Raw genomic sequence first — 17,750 nt, 5'->3', positions numbered from 1 at the left:
ATGGCCTGTGTAAGATACATACCACATATGGCAAAGGAGGAATCTGTGATGAGACATCTTAACTATTGTTGCACAAGGTACAAGTAGAGATCAGGCCTGAACTACCTCATTTATGTCACTGCCAACATCATCAATCAACTGTTGAGATGGCTGTCCCTAAACGTATTGTGCTTTTCACTTCGCTTTGTGTCGTGCATAGCTCATTATTTTCTTATTTTCAAATGAGCACAGAGACTAATCTGGCAGTATCACAAGGTTTGAGTTCAGGTCTCACTACACCATAAGGTAAAAGTGATCCATGTGTCAATTCTGCTTTTGCAGAAACACGAAGCATGGGTGTAAGCTGGCTGAAGTGCACGAGAGAGGCCGGGTCTGTTCCCCCCTGCACCACTTCTCACTTACCAGGCATTCAAGGTTCTCATTTGTTTAAGCTTGCGACCACCTGCTACACCGTAGCTTCCGCACTTTAGCGACTATGCCAAGAGTCTTCTTGCAAAGGGAAAATTGAGCTATTTTCAATTCTACTTGCACTCTAAATGTATTGTGATTCACCTGTTGTTTGTAACTGACCCCATTTCCATTAAGAAGCTTACAGTGCCGTCATTAGTAAAATGTGATGGATCTAACACAAATTTTTCAGTTTCAGAAACCAACAAACTGCTAACTTGCTGATGATGGTACAACTACTGGCTGCACAAGCTCTGCCAGCCACACAACAGGCCAACAAATCAGCCCAACAGGTGACACCGACCAGCATACCACCATTCCGGCAATTTAACAACACAGCAGAAGAATGGCTTGAATATGACACACTTCTAAGCACATTGTGAAGTTCATCGAGTTCAAGGTACTGTAAAGCTACAATACTTTTTTTTGATTGCCGGGTCCCCAGTGTGCAGGTTAATACAAAACTACCCCATATCGCGTCTCCCGAAAAACTCGGCTATGCCCAAGTAATCGCTGCCAATAACTCGGTATGACCAGCAAGTTTAAGTAGCTGCAGCAAAATATCAGTTCTTTTGCCTGCAGGAAAAGCTGCAACAGACATACTGCTGGGGGTACATAGAGCTAATTAGGGATCCAATAACATCCAATGATCCAGATAGTAGAGCACAAGAACAGATCTTAAAGTACTCTGATCCATCACTTCCCCAAGTACTGTAAACCTTTTCCTTTTTTTTAGAGCAATATGATTTGGATGCCGCAGTGGCCGATAAGTTTGACCAGGCCCTGATTTGTTGGGTTGAGTCACCCCTTGCTCGTGACCACCCCAAGCACCCACAACAAAGACCGTGTACACTGCCGTGAGGACAGTCACATAGACAGTTAACGGGACTGTGAACTGAGTGAAGTCTTGCCCTAGATGTTTTGCTTGCCATAAAAGATAGGACTGCCCATCAAGTAACGCAATGTGTTACGCTTGTGGAAAAAGGGCCATGTCCAAGCAGTTTTTTTGCAATGGCACAAAAACGCTGATGGAAGTAAAATTAAGATTATGTCTTCGTCTCGCCCTAGTGCTGTGTAACAGTGTTCTAACAAACTATTTGTCAAATTACGAATTGCTGGCCTTTGTTGAACTTTCAGTTAGACGCAGGTGTCTAAATAACTCCGCTTAATCATGCTACGTATGAACAGTTAGGCTCACCACGCCTTTCTAAATCTAGTAACCCCCTCATTTCTTACAAAGGGCAGGAAATTCCATTGCTTGGACAGTGTATTTTGCCTGCCACAGTGAATTTTACTGTGTTGAAATCAAGAGAGAGTGATACCAACATTTTCGGTTTAGATCCCTTTGATTTGTTTGGACTTAGCATCCACGAGAACATACTTTTCATATCGGCTTTTGCACAAAAAGACAGTGTCGTTGGCTTGCTTAAAGAATTTCCTGAACTATTTTCAGAAGGAATGAGAAAAGCAAATAACTTCATAGCACAGGTTACATTGAAAGACAATGCACAGCCTAAGCTTTACCGGGCCCGCCCCGTTCCAACTGCTTCAAGAGGCAAAGTAGTTAGTGAATTGAAAGAACTGCAAGATAATGGTATAATTACTCCTATTCAAGCTAGTCAATGGGCAAGTCCTCTCGTTTTGTTGCCTAAGCCTTCTGGTTGCATTAGCATTTGTGTTGACTTCAAGTCCACCGCTAACCCACAGACAGTAGTTGACGTTTATCCATTACCTCGCTCCGAGGAACTCACGGACAGGCTTGGTGCAGGACGTTACTTTTCTAAGATAGGTTTGCATGATGCCTACTTGCAAATTCCATTGGATGAAGAATCACAGAAACTGTTTGTTGAAAATATACACTTAGGACTGTTCAAGTATTTGTGCTTGCCTTTCGGTAGTGCTTCCGCACCCGCAATTTTTCAAAGTTACTTGGAGCAGCTGACTGCAAAAGTGCCATTTTGTTGAAACTACCTTGACAATACTGTCATCTCAGGTCATACACCAGAGGAACACACTGCTAATTTGCATACTCTTTTTGAGTGTCGTCAGAAGCAGGACTCAAGTGTCGTCTCGAAAAACGTGACTTTTTTCAAACTGAGCTACCATACTTAGGTCATGTGATAAACAGTCAGGGTGTGCACCCCCTACAATCTCATTTGCCTGTAATTCGTGACCTGCCTGTTCCTCACAATGTGTCTGAACTGTAGTCAGTACTAGGCAAGATGACATATTACATTTGGTTCATACCGAATGCCGCTCAGATCATGGCCCCATTGCATTGCTTGCGCCGCAAAAATGTACCTTTTGTGTGGACTAAAGACTGTCACGACTCATTTCAGAAATTCAAAAATGCCTTGCTTAGTGACAGATGTTTAGTGCATTTCGACCCCGCCAAGCCAGTATTTTGCAAGTCGACACTTCTTCCTATGGAATTGACACTGTGCTTTCGCACAGGATTGGTGTGTAAGACAGACCCATTGCTTTTGCATCAAAGTTGCTCTTGCTCACTCACACTCAGTGCAATTATTCTCAAACAGTAACAGAGGTTCTCGCTATTGTGTACAGTGTGACCAAGTTCCATCACTATTTGTAAGGTCACAAATTCTATTTAGTGATCATCACAAGTCTTTGCAGTCCTTGTTTCATCCGTCAAAGCCAGTTCCTACATGCATCACTCAAAAATGCAACAATGGGCCTTGTTGCTTTTGCAGTATCAGTATGAAATTGTGTACAGACCTAGAGCAAAGTATGGCAATGCAGACTACCCTAACTCACCCTCCAATTGGCCCAGACTCTGATTTTGATGCATCTGCCGCATCTTGTTGCCAAATCGATGCGCAGGACTTTGAATTGCTGGGATCTTTTCCCTCACACTACTGAAAAACAGCACAGGCCATGGAAGCAGACCCAGATCTCAAGATTTTGTTACATTACATTCTCATGTCTTGGCCTCATTCACTGAACAGCATCCAGAACTCAGTTGTGCACCAATACTTTACTCGTCGGCATAACCATACAATTCAACAGGGTGAGATTCTTGTTCAAAATGACAGAGGACAATCGTGTGTGCTTATTCCCAAAATATTGCAAAAGAATGTGTTGTGATTGCTCCACCAAGGACGTTGGGGAATTGTTCGCACTAAACAGTTAGCGCAACGGCACTGTACTTGGCAGGACATGGACGCCAACATTGAACAGATGACATCACAGTGTCACGCATGCGCAGAAAACCAATCAGCTCCACTACAGACATTCTTGGCTTGGCCTAAGACTCAATCACCATGGCAACGAATGAACACTGACTTTGCACAACCATTTTGGAGCATTCGTTGGCTCATAGTGGTAAACTCTTTTAGCAAGTACCCATTTGCAGTGCCTATGAACTCCACATCATGTAGCACCATTCAAGCATTGTCCATATTTTGTACATAAGGTTTGCCAGAAGTAATTGTGTTAGTCAAGGGACCACAGTTCACTTCACGAGATTTTGAACAACTTTGTGAATGAAATGGCATTCGTCACCTAACAAGTGCTCCATTTCACCCGCAGTCCAACGGGAAAGCAGAATGCTTCGTACACACTTTTAAGCAACAGATGGCACAGCTTTGCACCACCCACACATGGGTCAAGGTGCTGCAATTCTTTCTCAACTCCTATGGCTCCCACCCATGAGACAGATCACCACCAGTGGAACTTCTGCATGGCCACCACCATCGGACATAGCTACACTTACTTCAATCACCGCAGCATCCGGCATTGCCAATGGTCCGCAAGTATCGCTTTGCACCAGCGATCTTGTTTTTTTCAGGGTTTACAGCAACCGTGGACACTGGAAAAGAGGCGTGATCCAAGAAAGCATTGACTCTTCTATGTATTTGATTGCAAATCCCGATGATTTGCAGTGCCACCACCAGAACCAACTTCGTGCATGTCATTTGCCCCAGATTCATGGTCTCATGGGACTGTGCGGCCTTCACCACCACCCGCTGGTGCCACCAAGGCACCCTAGGAGGAGCGGATGGACGATGCACCCTCACCCCCACCATCCTCGCTCACCACCCCCACCATCCTCGCCCACCAACCCCAAGGGCCTGGACCTGTCTTCGCCATCGCCGTTGCCATCATTGCCCCAGGAAATGCCCTCAGGCCTGGATATGTGCCCTGGCAGCAGATCTCTGGAGGACGTTCCTGTTGCCTCACAAGATGGGTGATGTGGCACAGTCAGGAGTATACCATCCTCCACAGTCACGGCTCCCAGCTCTTCTCCACGTAAAGCATCCTGCCTCCCTCCCCATCCTCCCTACATAACAATGGTGCGGCATTTTGGGAGGGGGGAATCTGCTGGCATAAGATGTTGCCAGCACACCAGTCTGCAAAGATGTTGCAAGAAGATCAAAAATAGGTGCTGAATCAAGCATGCATATCAGGAGAGAGGTCAAAGACAGACTCACAAGCAACATGCCACCAACACCCTCTTAACCAGCAGTATTTAGATCACCACCACGGACCAGAGGGCCCAGTTAGTCACAGGCAGTCAGCCCAGTTGCAGAGTCAGTCACAGTCAGCTCAGTCATTATTCTAGTTGGCATCTGTCAAGTTCACGTCAACGGCTACAAGAGTGTAGTGTTTATAGTGGGACTGTACTTCACCAGCAGTAGGGCTACAGTGGACTGTTATGGAAGAGCTTGTACCACAGCACATGGTCAAGTTTAAACATAAGTAGCTTCTTGTTTTTGTTAACAACAAACTCAGTTGATACATGTGTGCAGTTATGATGTAGAAAGAGGATACCAGCCGCCAAACAACATCATCTCCTTGCTTCCCATGACACAAGACTCTACAATAGCAATGATGACACAAAAACCTCCATCTCTTGAGACCTGCTCAGACAAGAAAAACTATAATGAGATTGTTGGGGGAGCTGACAGTACTCAAGAGTGTGTTCAAGGTCCACACTGCACCCAGATTTGTGCCGTATTTCACAGTCTGTACACCCACTTCTCGGTAATATATTTTGCAGTACTCATGCACACATTAAATAAAAGTAGCCATGAAACTGCATATTTTGAGCCATATGTCTGGCCATGGCATGTTTCTGAGTGAAGAAATTGCCTGTTTTACCTCCTAAACGAACAGCATGAGTAGTTAGCCTATTTCAAAAGTTCTAGACTTAAATAACGCTGTGCGGCAAATAGCATACAAAAACATCATGAGAAGGAAAGTTGTCACTCACCATATAGTGGAGATTCTGAGCCGCAGATAGGCACAACAAAAAGATTTTCACACTTAAAGCTTTTGGCCAATGGCCTTTGTCAACAATAGACATGCATATGCGCACGCACACACACACACACACACACACACACACACACACACAAATGCAACTCACATACACGAAGTGGGTGTACAGTATTATATTGGGTGTTAAAGAACACACCTTCAGAAGTTTATGAGTGGTTCCTTGAGTAAATACAAGCGAAAACGTTCAAATAAATGTGTGTCCCGAAATGGTTCATGTATCAGGTATTCACCCTATTTGGCTTCAGAATGTCTGTGGGTATCAAAATGAAATTGATGAAATGTTATTTCATTATAATTATTAATTTACCAAATATTAAAAAGAATAAACATGGCCAATGCTAGAAATATTAGTGTCACAAGCAGTCGTGTCTTTAACACTAATGGGTTTATGCTTAATAGTATCTAGATTGGCAATTTTGGGTCTAATGATAAAGATTAGAGTAAGAGTATTTAATGAACTGTAGACAAAGCCCGACCAACAGGCATTACATGCACTGACCAAAAATGATAGTGCATTGAAAATGGCTAGTTCCTAGCTGAAATCTACATCTGCCAATAAAAATTCATAAGAATGACTGATAGCTGAAATCTATTATTTACAAATCAAAATAACTGTCACTGCGTGCAACAGCCACTGAATGGAGGGTAACCCGATGAAGATTATCTCTTCCATCTATAGACAAAGCATAAGGAAACACGAGTTATGTGATAATACCATTATTCTTATTAATCAACTGTTGAATGGCTTTACAATGAAATATCCCATGATGGGGGAAAAAACTCTGATGAACATCTTGGGCATGCCAGACACAAGGTGACCTTCTGTACCAACTACCATCTCTTAAAATTTTTAATAATCAGTGAACTGCTACATATAAATTTAGTTCTGTGGGCTATATATCTTCAGGAATTCAGTTTTGAGACATGATTAATTTATGAGGATAGGAATTACGCCCCAACACTCTTTCAGCCTATCCAAAAGTATGTAAAGAGAAATCTGAGTGTGCGAGAATTTCAGATCAATTTTCAAAAATTAATTTACAAAAAGAAGCAACTACAGTGTTTTGTATGATAAAGAGAGGAATAATGGGGGAAGGAGCTTCGTTTGAGATGAATCTGAGCCAAGATAAGGGAAAATGAGCTCGTACCAGACTATACAGAACGGTGCTTTAATTCTGAAAAACAGAAGAGGTATAAAGACAGAAACGGAAAGTATGTATTCTGCGAGCACACATACCATACTTAAGATATGAACATATCAATTCAAAGAGACATACGATCCACACTAAATACTTCTATTACTCCACAGAAACTAAATAATTCAGTAAATATTAAAGAGAAACACATCAAAAGATACACAGGATGACAATTATTGAACCATATGAAAAAAAGTAAATTAGTTACAAACTACGGCAAGCACACACTTTATTCAACAAATAAACATCACTACAGATATTTGGATTTAGGCTATGACTGTTCGATATGCCTGCAATCATTAGCGATGATGTGGCGCAGATGAATCCCGAAATTCTGCATGACCCCCTGAAGTTTCGGAACATTGATGCTGTCTATGTCCACCTGAATGGCTGTTTTCAGCTCAGCATCGGTTTTTGGGTTATTGCTGTACACCTTGTCTTTCATATAGCCCCATATAAAGGATTTGCATGTGTTCATATCAACAGAATATGGCAGACAATCGAGGTCCATGCCAGTGGCCTCCGAGTACCCTAGAGCCAGAATGCAGTCCCCTAAGTGCTCCTCCAGGACTTCAAACAGTCCCCTGCTTCGATGGGGTTGAGCTCCATCTGCATGAACCACATCATCTCAAAATCACCGTCACTTTGGATAATGGGGATGAAATCATGTTCCGAAACCATTGCATTCCATTTGGTAGTCACTGTCCCATCAAGGAATATCGCCCCAAGCATTCCATGACTGGATGTTGCACACCACGCAGTCACTTGCTGAGGGTGAAGAGACTTCTTGATCACGAAATGCGGATTCTCAGTCTCTCCCCCAATTGCACCAATTTTGCTTACTGACGAACTCATCCAAATGAAAGTGAGCTTCGTCGCTAAGGCGTGCGTGCATGCGCACACTAATTTCCATCATTCCCTGCAGCCAACCATGCAGTTTGAGCATCCTACTGTGAACCGTTCAAAAGTTATGATGGTATTATTTCATATAGTTCAATAATTGTCACCCTGTAACTGGATGCTTAGAAGCCAAATTTACCAATTTAATCCACTGTGCCAAAGGTTTTATGAAATTTGGTGGCCACACATACCACTGGACCCTAACCTGAAGCACAACATAGCTTCACATGTGCTGCTGTTATTTGGGAAGGACAGTTTACACATGAGAGAAGCAGCAGTAGCTCTATACCCTGTATTGTAGATATTTTCCTCCTAACCTAGAAGTAATTTCCACAATTATCAGTGTAAGTGAATCAACTCTAATCAGAATTTCCTGACATTTAATTTACAGAAGTAGCCTGTAGTAGCTAGCCTGTAGTAGCTGCTTCTAGTTGTTAAGGTATAAGTTGATTAGTTCCACATGCCTGAAAGCTCTCCCTTATGATGGAATTAGCGAATCATCATATGCGAATGATTAGGAATGAAAGAGTAAAACTATATCCTCAAAAAAGAGTAACTAGTCATTCTTAAAAAGTAAATCTATACATGAGAGTAATGTGCAAGTTGGAAAGCAGGCATGCCGAACTTAATACTCACAACAGATGGTCTAAGCACATACCCAACTTTTAGTCAGTACTGAACAATTTGGTGTATTGCGGTACAGGAATGGTACATCTTATATGAAACGGATCAAAATAATTTACATTAAGAACCAAGTGTGAATCTGTCTTAACTAAAATAGTTTGCAGGTATTTGAAACATACTCCCATAAGTGAGAGAGGAAGAAAATTCTGGAAACAATATACATAAATAAACCAAAGGATATAAATTTTGACTTTGAAGTCATTGCAAGAACAGTCAACACCGGAAGAATAGCAAGTAATTCTTTTGGAACTTTGAGGGCCATTTTGTAATGGTGTCACTTCCTTGGCTCAAGACACAGACACCATAGGACTCAGGGGCATGGGAAAACAAACACAGCACATGAGACTGCAAAGGACATAAAAGGATAAGTGCCAGATTATACAGTAGTTGAGGATAAGATTATTGTTTTTAAGGATACAACCCCTTGGTACCAACTTCTAGGATCCTGCAAGTCACAAACTTATAAAAAGATACTGACCAAATCTGAATTTTCAGAGCATCCCCAGTGGTCTGTTGCGGCAGCATATTTTGCACAATTGAAACAGCAAGTGGTGTGGCACTTTCACATGCCATTGTCCATCATCAATCAGGAAGAAGCCATTTAGAATGAAAACAGAGGGTGGAATACCTTTAACATCCTTTAGTGACTGGTGTATTTGACAATTGTAATGTTGAATCTTATATGTCATTTTAATACAATTTATAAGTTGTTAATCCAAACTCGAAGGAGAACACTCCTGAAAAATTAAATGAAGTCTGAGGTCCATGAGAATGCTATTTAAAGATTAAATATTTATTATACGCATACACAAAAATGCTAATATTTGGTTCCAGCATTTAATAGAATGTGGTGAAGCATTTCCTAAATGTAGATGAAAGACTGTGGACCAACACCTACAGCCAATAACCAGCAACATACCCTATCACATGAAAGACACCACACTTTTCCTCCAGTGGCTCTCCACAGTTCCTATTCCTTTACCACATCTGCCAGTCCATACACCTGCAAATTATTTAAGTTTTCCTCTTGTTTTGCCTAACTGCACTTAATGGTTTTACAACATCTGAACAATTTTGATACTACCTTCCATGATGTGAAATAGTTTGACTGTGCAGATGATCATGGGTGAGTTTGGGGGGAGAGTGACTGCGATTTTATCTCAGATTCTTTTTATCTATTTTCTTGCATCTTTTCTGTTTTAACTGCATTCTTTTTTACTAATTTCATACGGGTGCTGATAACCTTATCGGTGAGCGATTCTAATCTCCCCCCCCCCCACACACACCTTTACCACCCAGCACTCTCTCCACACAAACATCCCCAATGCACAAAACCTTGCCACTATTAAGCACTATCTTTTTCAATGCCTGACTGACTCCAGACCTACAACCTTCTTCCTGGTCACTATGACCAACTATATCCTCACACATAATTACTACTTCTCTGAAGGTATCACCTACAAACCAATCAGTGGTACAGCAATGGGCACACGCTTGGCACCATACTGTACTAACCTATTCGTGGGCCATATATTTGGTCTTTCTCAGCCCAGCCACCTGCCTTGATGTCAACCTCCACCTCATCAATGGCAACATCAGTTCCCTCATCCACATCAAACTTACCAACAACACCTACACTCTGATATCTGTTACCAATTCCACACCAGGAAGTTTGTGCCATAAGGCCTAGCCACCCTTGGTTGTTGCAACTGCAGTGATGAGCAACCCCTCTCCAAATATGCCAAAGGTCTCACGCAGACCTTCACAAAATAAAATTACCCTCCCAACCTTATCCAGAAACAGATACTCCATGCCTTTATTCTCTAGACACCTGTCATCCACCATGTAAACACTGCCCAGCCATAAAGGAGCACTGCTCTCATTACCCAGAAGTGCCCAAGACTGGTATAACTGTATCAAATTCTCCACCATGGTTTTGACTACTGCCCTGAAACGAGAAATATCCTCCCCACCCTGACCACAGTGTTATTCCACCACTCACCCAACCTAAACAACATCCTTGTCAGTCTCCCTATTACCACCGTTCATAATCCATTGCTTCAAGGCTGATATCCCTACAATGTGCTAGATACAACACCTGTCCCATACTTCCTGCCGCTACCATCTACTCCAGTCTTGCCACAGACATCTCCTACCCACTAAAGACAAGGTCACCTGTAGTTACAAATATGATGCCACATTCCATGTGGATACGGCTGCTATCAAGCTGTCAGTCCACATCTCATCACCCAACTGTGGCCAAGAGACAGCTGTATCACCCAGCTGATAAGCATACTGCTCAATACAATGTGGTTCAATTCAATGACTACTCCACACCCTGTGCCATCTGGATTCTTCCCATCAACATTGGCTTTTCTGAATTGCGTGATCTACTTCTCTCCTCCCCTACCACTTACAACACCAACTTCTTACACTACATCTTCTAACCTTGTCACGCCCCCACCACATCCCTGCACATTCCCATGTGCAGCACTAGAATATTCCCCGACCGCTCATCAGGCTCTTCCTTATCCCTATTGCCCACCTCAGCTAGGCATGCAAGCACCCGTGCGCTTGAGTTTTTTACTTCTGATGAAGGACTTAGCCTGAAAGGTAAATATTTCTACATTTTTTCCTATTGTGCTTGTCTGTGACTCAACACTTCCTCTATGCAGAGAGTGGCAATCTATACTTTCTAATTTTTGTTTTTATTTTTTTTTATTTTTTTTTTTTTAATCCTGGACTTTCAATCGTTTTTACTTTTTTGTACTACATTGGAATTTTGAAGCCTTGATTTTTATTTATTATTATTACTTTTTAGCTTCAAAATCCAGGAAAACTCATAATTAGCGAGTGGAAAGAAAAATGAAGATTACACAATGATCAATGGCTTGTTACCTCATATAGAGAGAATGCCTGGAGAATGGTAAATTGTAACTGGCTTCACAAACTTAACATTCAGCCCCGCCCTCCCCTCCCAATCGTCCTGAGAGTATTTACAAAAACAATGCAAAATACCTCTGCTGATGATAAAATGGAAGTGTAAGTTTAAAAGCACCTTTTCCAATGGGGAGAAAGGAAACCACTCATAATCCTATATAGAAAGAGGTATAACCTAATATTCTCTCTCTTGACTGCTTTTAATATTATGAAGCTGTGACCACCATTTCCCTTGCCAATCATAGTTATTCTGTTAACTTTTTTCTTCCAAATATAAACTTGCCAGTTTCTAAAACTAAAAATCTAATATTTATTCCCAGTTTTGTGCATCAGTTCTGTTTCAGATATTGATATCCCAACAAATATTCTCCATCTCACAGGTTATTTATGTGCACTTTTTAAAATGTTCCTATTTTTGTCTTGCATCCTCTTTTAAGAATGTGATGTAGTTACCTTGTGGTGGAAGTGGCTGCCATGTATTAGTAGAAGGATCGAAGAAACAAGGGTAACTTCCATTCGTTGGCGTAACAACATTGGGATCAAGCCTCAAAGACATACACTGGCTATCATTTTGACGCCAGAGCTCCTGTTGTTGTCGTCTCTGACGTTCCTCTTCTTCCTCCTGGGCCACTCGCAATGCAAACAAGTGTCGACGCTCTTCCTTCGAAATTTTTGGAATAGGCACCAGTGTTCTTGTGCTGCTGTGAGCATGTACATCATATTAAACAACTCAATACATGAAAATGTGATAACCTCTTTCGAAAATCTTTTCAGAGATTGTATGTGGTCTACATTACTAACACAAGCAAAAAATGTGAAGGTGAGAGGTAAAACAAAATTTGCGTGACAATATTGAGTAAATGGGAGCAGGGGAGACTTCTGTGGTTGAATCAGGTATAACATAATTAAATAAAGAATAAATATAGGAAATAGATAATGTTTGTTTTCCTAATGCTTACACATGTTTTTAAATTTAATAGTCACAATAGTGATAACTATTAAAAGTAATTAGTCAATGATTAATTACCATATTTGCACAAATATGCGCTGCAAATTTTTCCTAAATTTTGTTTTGAAAATCATGATGTGGCCTGCAATTGAGATTCCCCCCCCCCCCCCCACGGGATTATAAATCGTCAATTTCAAAATGGCATGTACAAGTGAGTTGAAAATAATATAATTACTCAAAATGGCATGTACAAGTGAGTTGAAAATAATATAATTACAAGTTGTCGCAATCACTTTTGTAAACCGTCAATGGCTTCAGAAGAAACCAGCAGAAAAGCTTATACCTCGTTCACAAATACAGCAGCTGTTCCTGAAAAGAGAAATCACTGCACTGCTCCTTTTCAACAGCCACATGTATGTTATTTGCACACTATATTCCCCTATATTATTTACTATACGGCTGTTTGGACAATCCAAATAGTCCAGCATTTGGTCTGCATTGCCCATTTGGGAATGTAAACAAAAATATTTGCATTGCAGCTAGATCACATAAAGCTAGAAAGATAACAAATTGTTTTTGTACGCCTGATGCAGTTGTTATGCAATTGTAATCCTGTAATGAATAGCTAGATTATTTCACTGCATGAATCGCTGAACCCACCCACACAAAACTTTAAGGGAGTGACGTTCATAAAATTGACCAAAAAATTTAAATTTTCAATTTATATTTTATTTATAAGTAGAACTCATGGACAATAAGTTTCCAAAGTTTCTATTATGAAATAGCATCTAATGTGCCTGAAAAATAACAAAATGTGTGATGCAACTTTCCTGCCATTCCCACTTTTTGAAACAACACTTTAATACTAGCTCAGTGAAAAATGATTCCACAGATTACTTTCAAGCAAACTTACACAGGAGACATCAGTAAGGCTGTGAATCCTGAACTTCTAAAAAACATGTGATCACAGCAAAACCCTGAATCCAAATCATTCTCTAAATTCACTCATGTGGAAACAATATCATAAAATCACAATTTCATCGCAACTTATGGCGCAGTTACTTTTGCTGCTATTCGGCTTACAGGACTGTTTCACCCCAGGCCAAAAAACAAAACAAAAAAGATTTTTTTTTTTTTTTTTTTTTTTTTTTTTTTTTTTTTTTTTTTTTTTTTCCCAGCCACATTTTGAATATGTTATAATGTTGTGAAGTGCACCCCAGATGTATGAAAGCTCAAAATGCTTCAAAAGAGGGCTTAAATTGTGAGGTCGCCAGTGTCCTCATGGCCCTGAAGTGAAATCAGCTTCAAAGAGGTTGTCACTGTAAGCCTTGAGGGCGCCAGCTACCTCACTTTCTTACAGGATGTGATAAAGAAACAGGGTATAACTTACATGAAAATGCATCCAACCGACTGTTATTTATCAGGTGTATATAATAAACAGCATACAAACATAGGAACAAAAACTGTTTTTCTTACAATTTGTGTGTTTTTGGAAAACAGAAAATGCAAACAAATTCATGACATTCCTTACATATTGTGATCGTTTTTGCTGCAAGTTTCTGCACTTCATTTGTTCTTTTATCTCTTGAAATCTTCAAGTAGCAACTTCTGTGCCTGTTCTGGATTTTTCTATTTCACTTGTCTCTCTGCATGCTCTCTACTAGAGCATGGCTCGTGAAAAGTTTAGAAGACTGATTGGGAGTCGGTGTATAGATGATGTTCTCCAAGAGGCTCATGATTATTTCCCCCCTAAAATTGTTTATAGTAATATTTGTCTCAGTAAATATTTTGTACAAAATGTGAGCATTTACTACTGCTGTGTTGAGAATAATTTCAAACGCCACTTTACGGTACTATCTTATTGTTTTCCTCAGTGGTGAAAAATAACTCGAGATCTGGTCTGACACATTGATTCCTTACTTTGTCGCATTATAATGCAAAATGGCAACAGCCTTACACATTTCCTCGCCCGTTTTCTTGCTTTTCTTCCCAGTGGTTCGCATTTCAATGCCATGCTTAGGACCATATTTACACGAATCTAGCATAAGACTCGATGGCGCATTAGATCTGAAAACAAACTTGAATCGTTCACCAGTATTTCTTACCCTATGTGATTTGAAGTAGCAAGAAAATATAGATAAGGTATCGGTGAATTAAAGAAAGGAAGATGTAAATTGGGTAAGATGTTATCAAGTTAAGGGGAGTTAGAATGGAAAAAAAAATTTTTTTCACATTTTCGGATTTTTATCTCATTATAAAATTTGCAATTTTCCAAATAAAATAATATATGTATATCACTTATGAACTCACATGGGAAGTACTTTATTTTATTTTCTTAAATATAATCTACCCCAGTTGAAAATGTTAATTTCTATGTGCATTATTTCAAGATCTAATAACATTGGTAATTTTTTTATATTGCTGTATTATAAAGGTTAAATTATCAGTTTGTATTGGTAGCACTGTCAAAAACAGTGTATAAACATGCTTTGAATGTCGAAGTGCTAACGTTTTTCCGAGGAAAAGTGACGAATAGACTGGTAAATCTCTCAAAAAGTAAAGTATGATGCCAAAATGAAGTGTTTTTAAGAAATGTGGGTTTCATGATAATCGAGTTTCAAATAAAGGGAAACACTGTGTTCAACATGTGGCGTGTAAAGTTACAGACAATGAAATACAGGCAAACTCGTAAGTCTCTAGAGAAACACCCAGGAGTGCTTTGAAGATTAAAATATACCGTTGTGACACACAGTTTTCTCAAAACTAAAATTATGTATATGGAAGGTTAGGTTATATTCTGATAGATTTACACATCTTAACAAGGGTGTTAGGTGAAAGTGTGTGTTGTAAAATATGTGGAGGGCCAGTTAGTTTACATGGAGACAGTAAGGTATCAAATTAACGAGCCAGGAAACTTATCATTAATTGTGCCAGTTGTAAATATACTCTCGCATTTTGGAATTCTGATAAGAGTAAAGACAATTATTTTGAAGTAAATGTTAGGTGGTTTTATGGATTGAGAGCTATTGGCAAAGGACACACCGCAGCAGAAACAATGTGTGCCGTGATGAATATGCCACACCCACCTTGCAAAATCGAGAAGTATGCAAGATTTATTGGAGTTGCTGTGGAATCTGTCGCATGTGAGTCAATGAAGGGCACTGCAAACAAAGCTGTCGAAATAAATTATGGTATGACTGACATACCAGTAGCTTTTGATGACACTTGACAGAAGTGTGGCTACAGTTCTAAGAATTCTGTTGCTACAGTGACCAGTGTGGATACTGGAAAGGTAACAGATTTCCAGATTTTAACCAAACATTGTTATAAGTGTAAATCAGGGAATGAAGATGAGCATATCTGAGACAGAAATTATGAAGGAACAAGTGGTGGTATGGAGGCCTCTGCAGTTATTGAAATTTTTAGAAGATCTGTGAATGAAAGGGGAATGTGGCACACTAAGTTCTTAGGTGATGGAGACTCAAAATCATATAACAGTGTAGTAGCCACTCAGCCTTATGGTGAGAAGATTATCACAAAACTAGAGTGTGTTGGTCATGTCCAGAAGAGGATGGGCTCCAGATTGAGGAAGTTGAAACAAAGTTTGAGAGACAAGAAACTTCCTGATGGTAAAACCATAAGAGGCACGCTGACAGACAAAATGATTGATGAACTACAGCAGTATTACGGGATGGCCATTAGAAATAATATTGAGGATTTGTTGAAAATGAAGCAGGCAGTATGGGCTACCTTCTTCCATAAACTGTCAACTGATGAAAAACCACAACACCACCTTTGCCCTCCTGGACCTAATTCATGGTGCAATTAACGCAATGCCCAGTGCTCAAACAGTTCATGCAACCATAAGCATTCCATCCCAGCAGCAGTCATGGATATCATAAAACCTATTTACAGAGACATAGCAAATCCTGAATTACTAAAGTGTCTGCATGGTCACACTCAAAGTCCCAATGAGTTGTTCAATAATCTTAAACGGACTCGCTTATTAAAAAATGTTTTTGTTGGAATAAAGACACTAAAGTGGGGGGTTGGTGATGCTGTTGTTGCTTTCAATGATGGCAAAATTGGTAGGGTGAAAGTGCTACAGAATATGGGACTTAATCCTGGAGCAAAAAGCAGTAGACAACTTCAACCGATGGACAAGGTTTGCTCTGATACAGCAGAGTATGCAGCACAGTTGGCCACTAAGGAGTCCAGAAAGAAGAAAACTTGGAAAAAGACCAGGGTGGTGCTAAGTGACTAAAAATAAAAACTTAAGCATATATTAAGTGAGTTACAGTCTTCTGAAACTTTAGAAGCTGTTCCTGAAAATTCAAATTTTCTGTTGCATTTTACCCTAAATCTCAGAAACCACTTCGAGTAGAGTATTCAAATTTTCTGGGAGTAATAACATACATATCCTGAGTCTACTGAATTAAAAGAACAATATAATGTTATGTATAATTAAAATTATTTAGGATAACATACAAAGAGAGTAAACAAAATTTTAAATGTGCAATTAAAAAATTGTATTTCCGAAAGCAGGGCTGAAATGCAATTACTGTAGTTCAGTAGACTCTTAACATACAGTTAAATGTCCTGTAAAAGGTTCACACCAATGGCTACAGTGGTTCCTGAAACACAGGGAAGCCAAGCCACTAAATTTAACATTGTTGGGACAGGGTGTTCCTACTCACCTTAAAAGAGCTGGCATATATTTCCAGTACTGAATTCTGTTAGCAGGTGTCAGAACAAAATCCATTACTGCCATGAGAGGAAATTTTCTTTAGTTGCTCAGTTCAAATAGAATGTGATGTCGTTTTCTTTTCTTCCGTTAAATGTAGATACTGTCCCATACATTACAATGCATTGCTGTACTTCTCAACCTTATTTCATTATTGTTGGCCTACTATGGTAGTTCACATTGTGTTTGCATTAGGTAGTTACGAAATAGACAGCAAGCAGAGAAGAATATTGCATGAAGCTACTTTGAAGCATAAAATAATTCTTTATGCTGAAAATTACAGTAACAGAAGGGCAGGAAGAGAGTTCAACATAGCTGAGAGTAACATTTGCTTATAGGAGAAACAGAAATTGGGATTATTTGCAACTAGCGCTATTAGAAAGAAATTCACTGGACCTCACAAAGGAAGACATTATGATGTTGAAGTAAATGTTTTGGAATTTGTCCAAGAAAAGAGAAAGACTGGGAAACCTGTGACCAGTGGCACAATAATTAAAAAAAGCTACAGGGGTGGCTGCAGCTCTTAATATACTGAAGCAAGAGTTTAAGGCTAGCCAGGGATGGGTTGATCGCTTTATGAAATGAGGGA

General features: G+C 40.0%; 1 protein-coding gene across 5 annotated transcripts in view; it reads right to left on the bottom strand.

Moving 5' to 3' along the window:
- LOC126458516 (uncharacterized) overlaps window positions 1–17,750 on the bottom strand; it is a 254,934-nt gene that overhangs the window by 67,764 nt on the left and 169,420 nt on the right. For 3 of the 5 annotated variants that reach the window (XM_050095616.1, XM_050095619.1, XM_050095614.1), the window contains exon 13: window positions 11,922–12,169. In XM_050095616.1, coding sequence (XP_049951573.1) covers window positions 11,922–12,169 — 248 coding nt within the window. The remainder of the gene's footprint in view (window positions 1–11,921; window positions 12,170–17,750) is intronic. The other 2 variants (XM_050095615.1, XM_050095618.1) reach the window with 1 other exon arrangement.

Source organism: Schistocerca serialis, chromosome 2 (assembly GCF_023864345.2).
Source record: "Schistocerca serialis cubense isolate TAMUIC-IGC-003099 chromosome 2, iqSchSeri2.2, whole genome shotgun sequence".
NCBI classification, from domain to species: Eukaryota; Metazoa; Arthropoda; class Insecta; order Orthoptera; family Acrididae; genus Schistocerca; species Schistocerca serialis.
The sequence above is the reverse complement of the archived record's forward strand: the minus strand, read 5'-3'. Positions and strand labels throughout refer to the sequence as shown.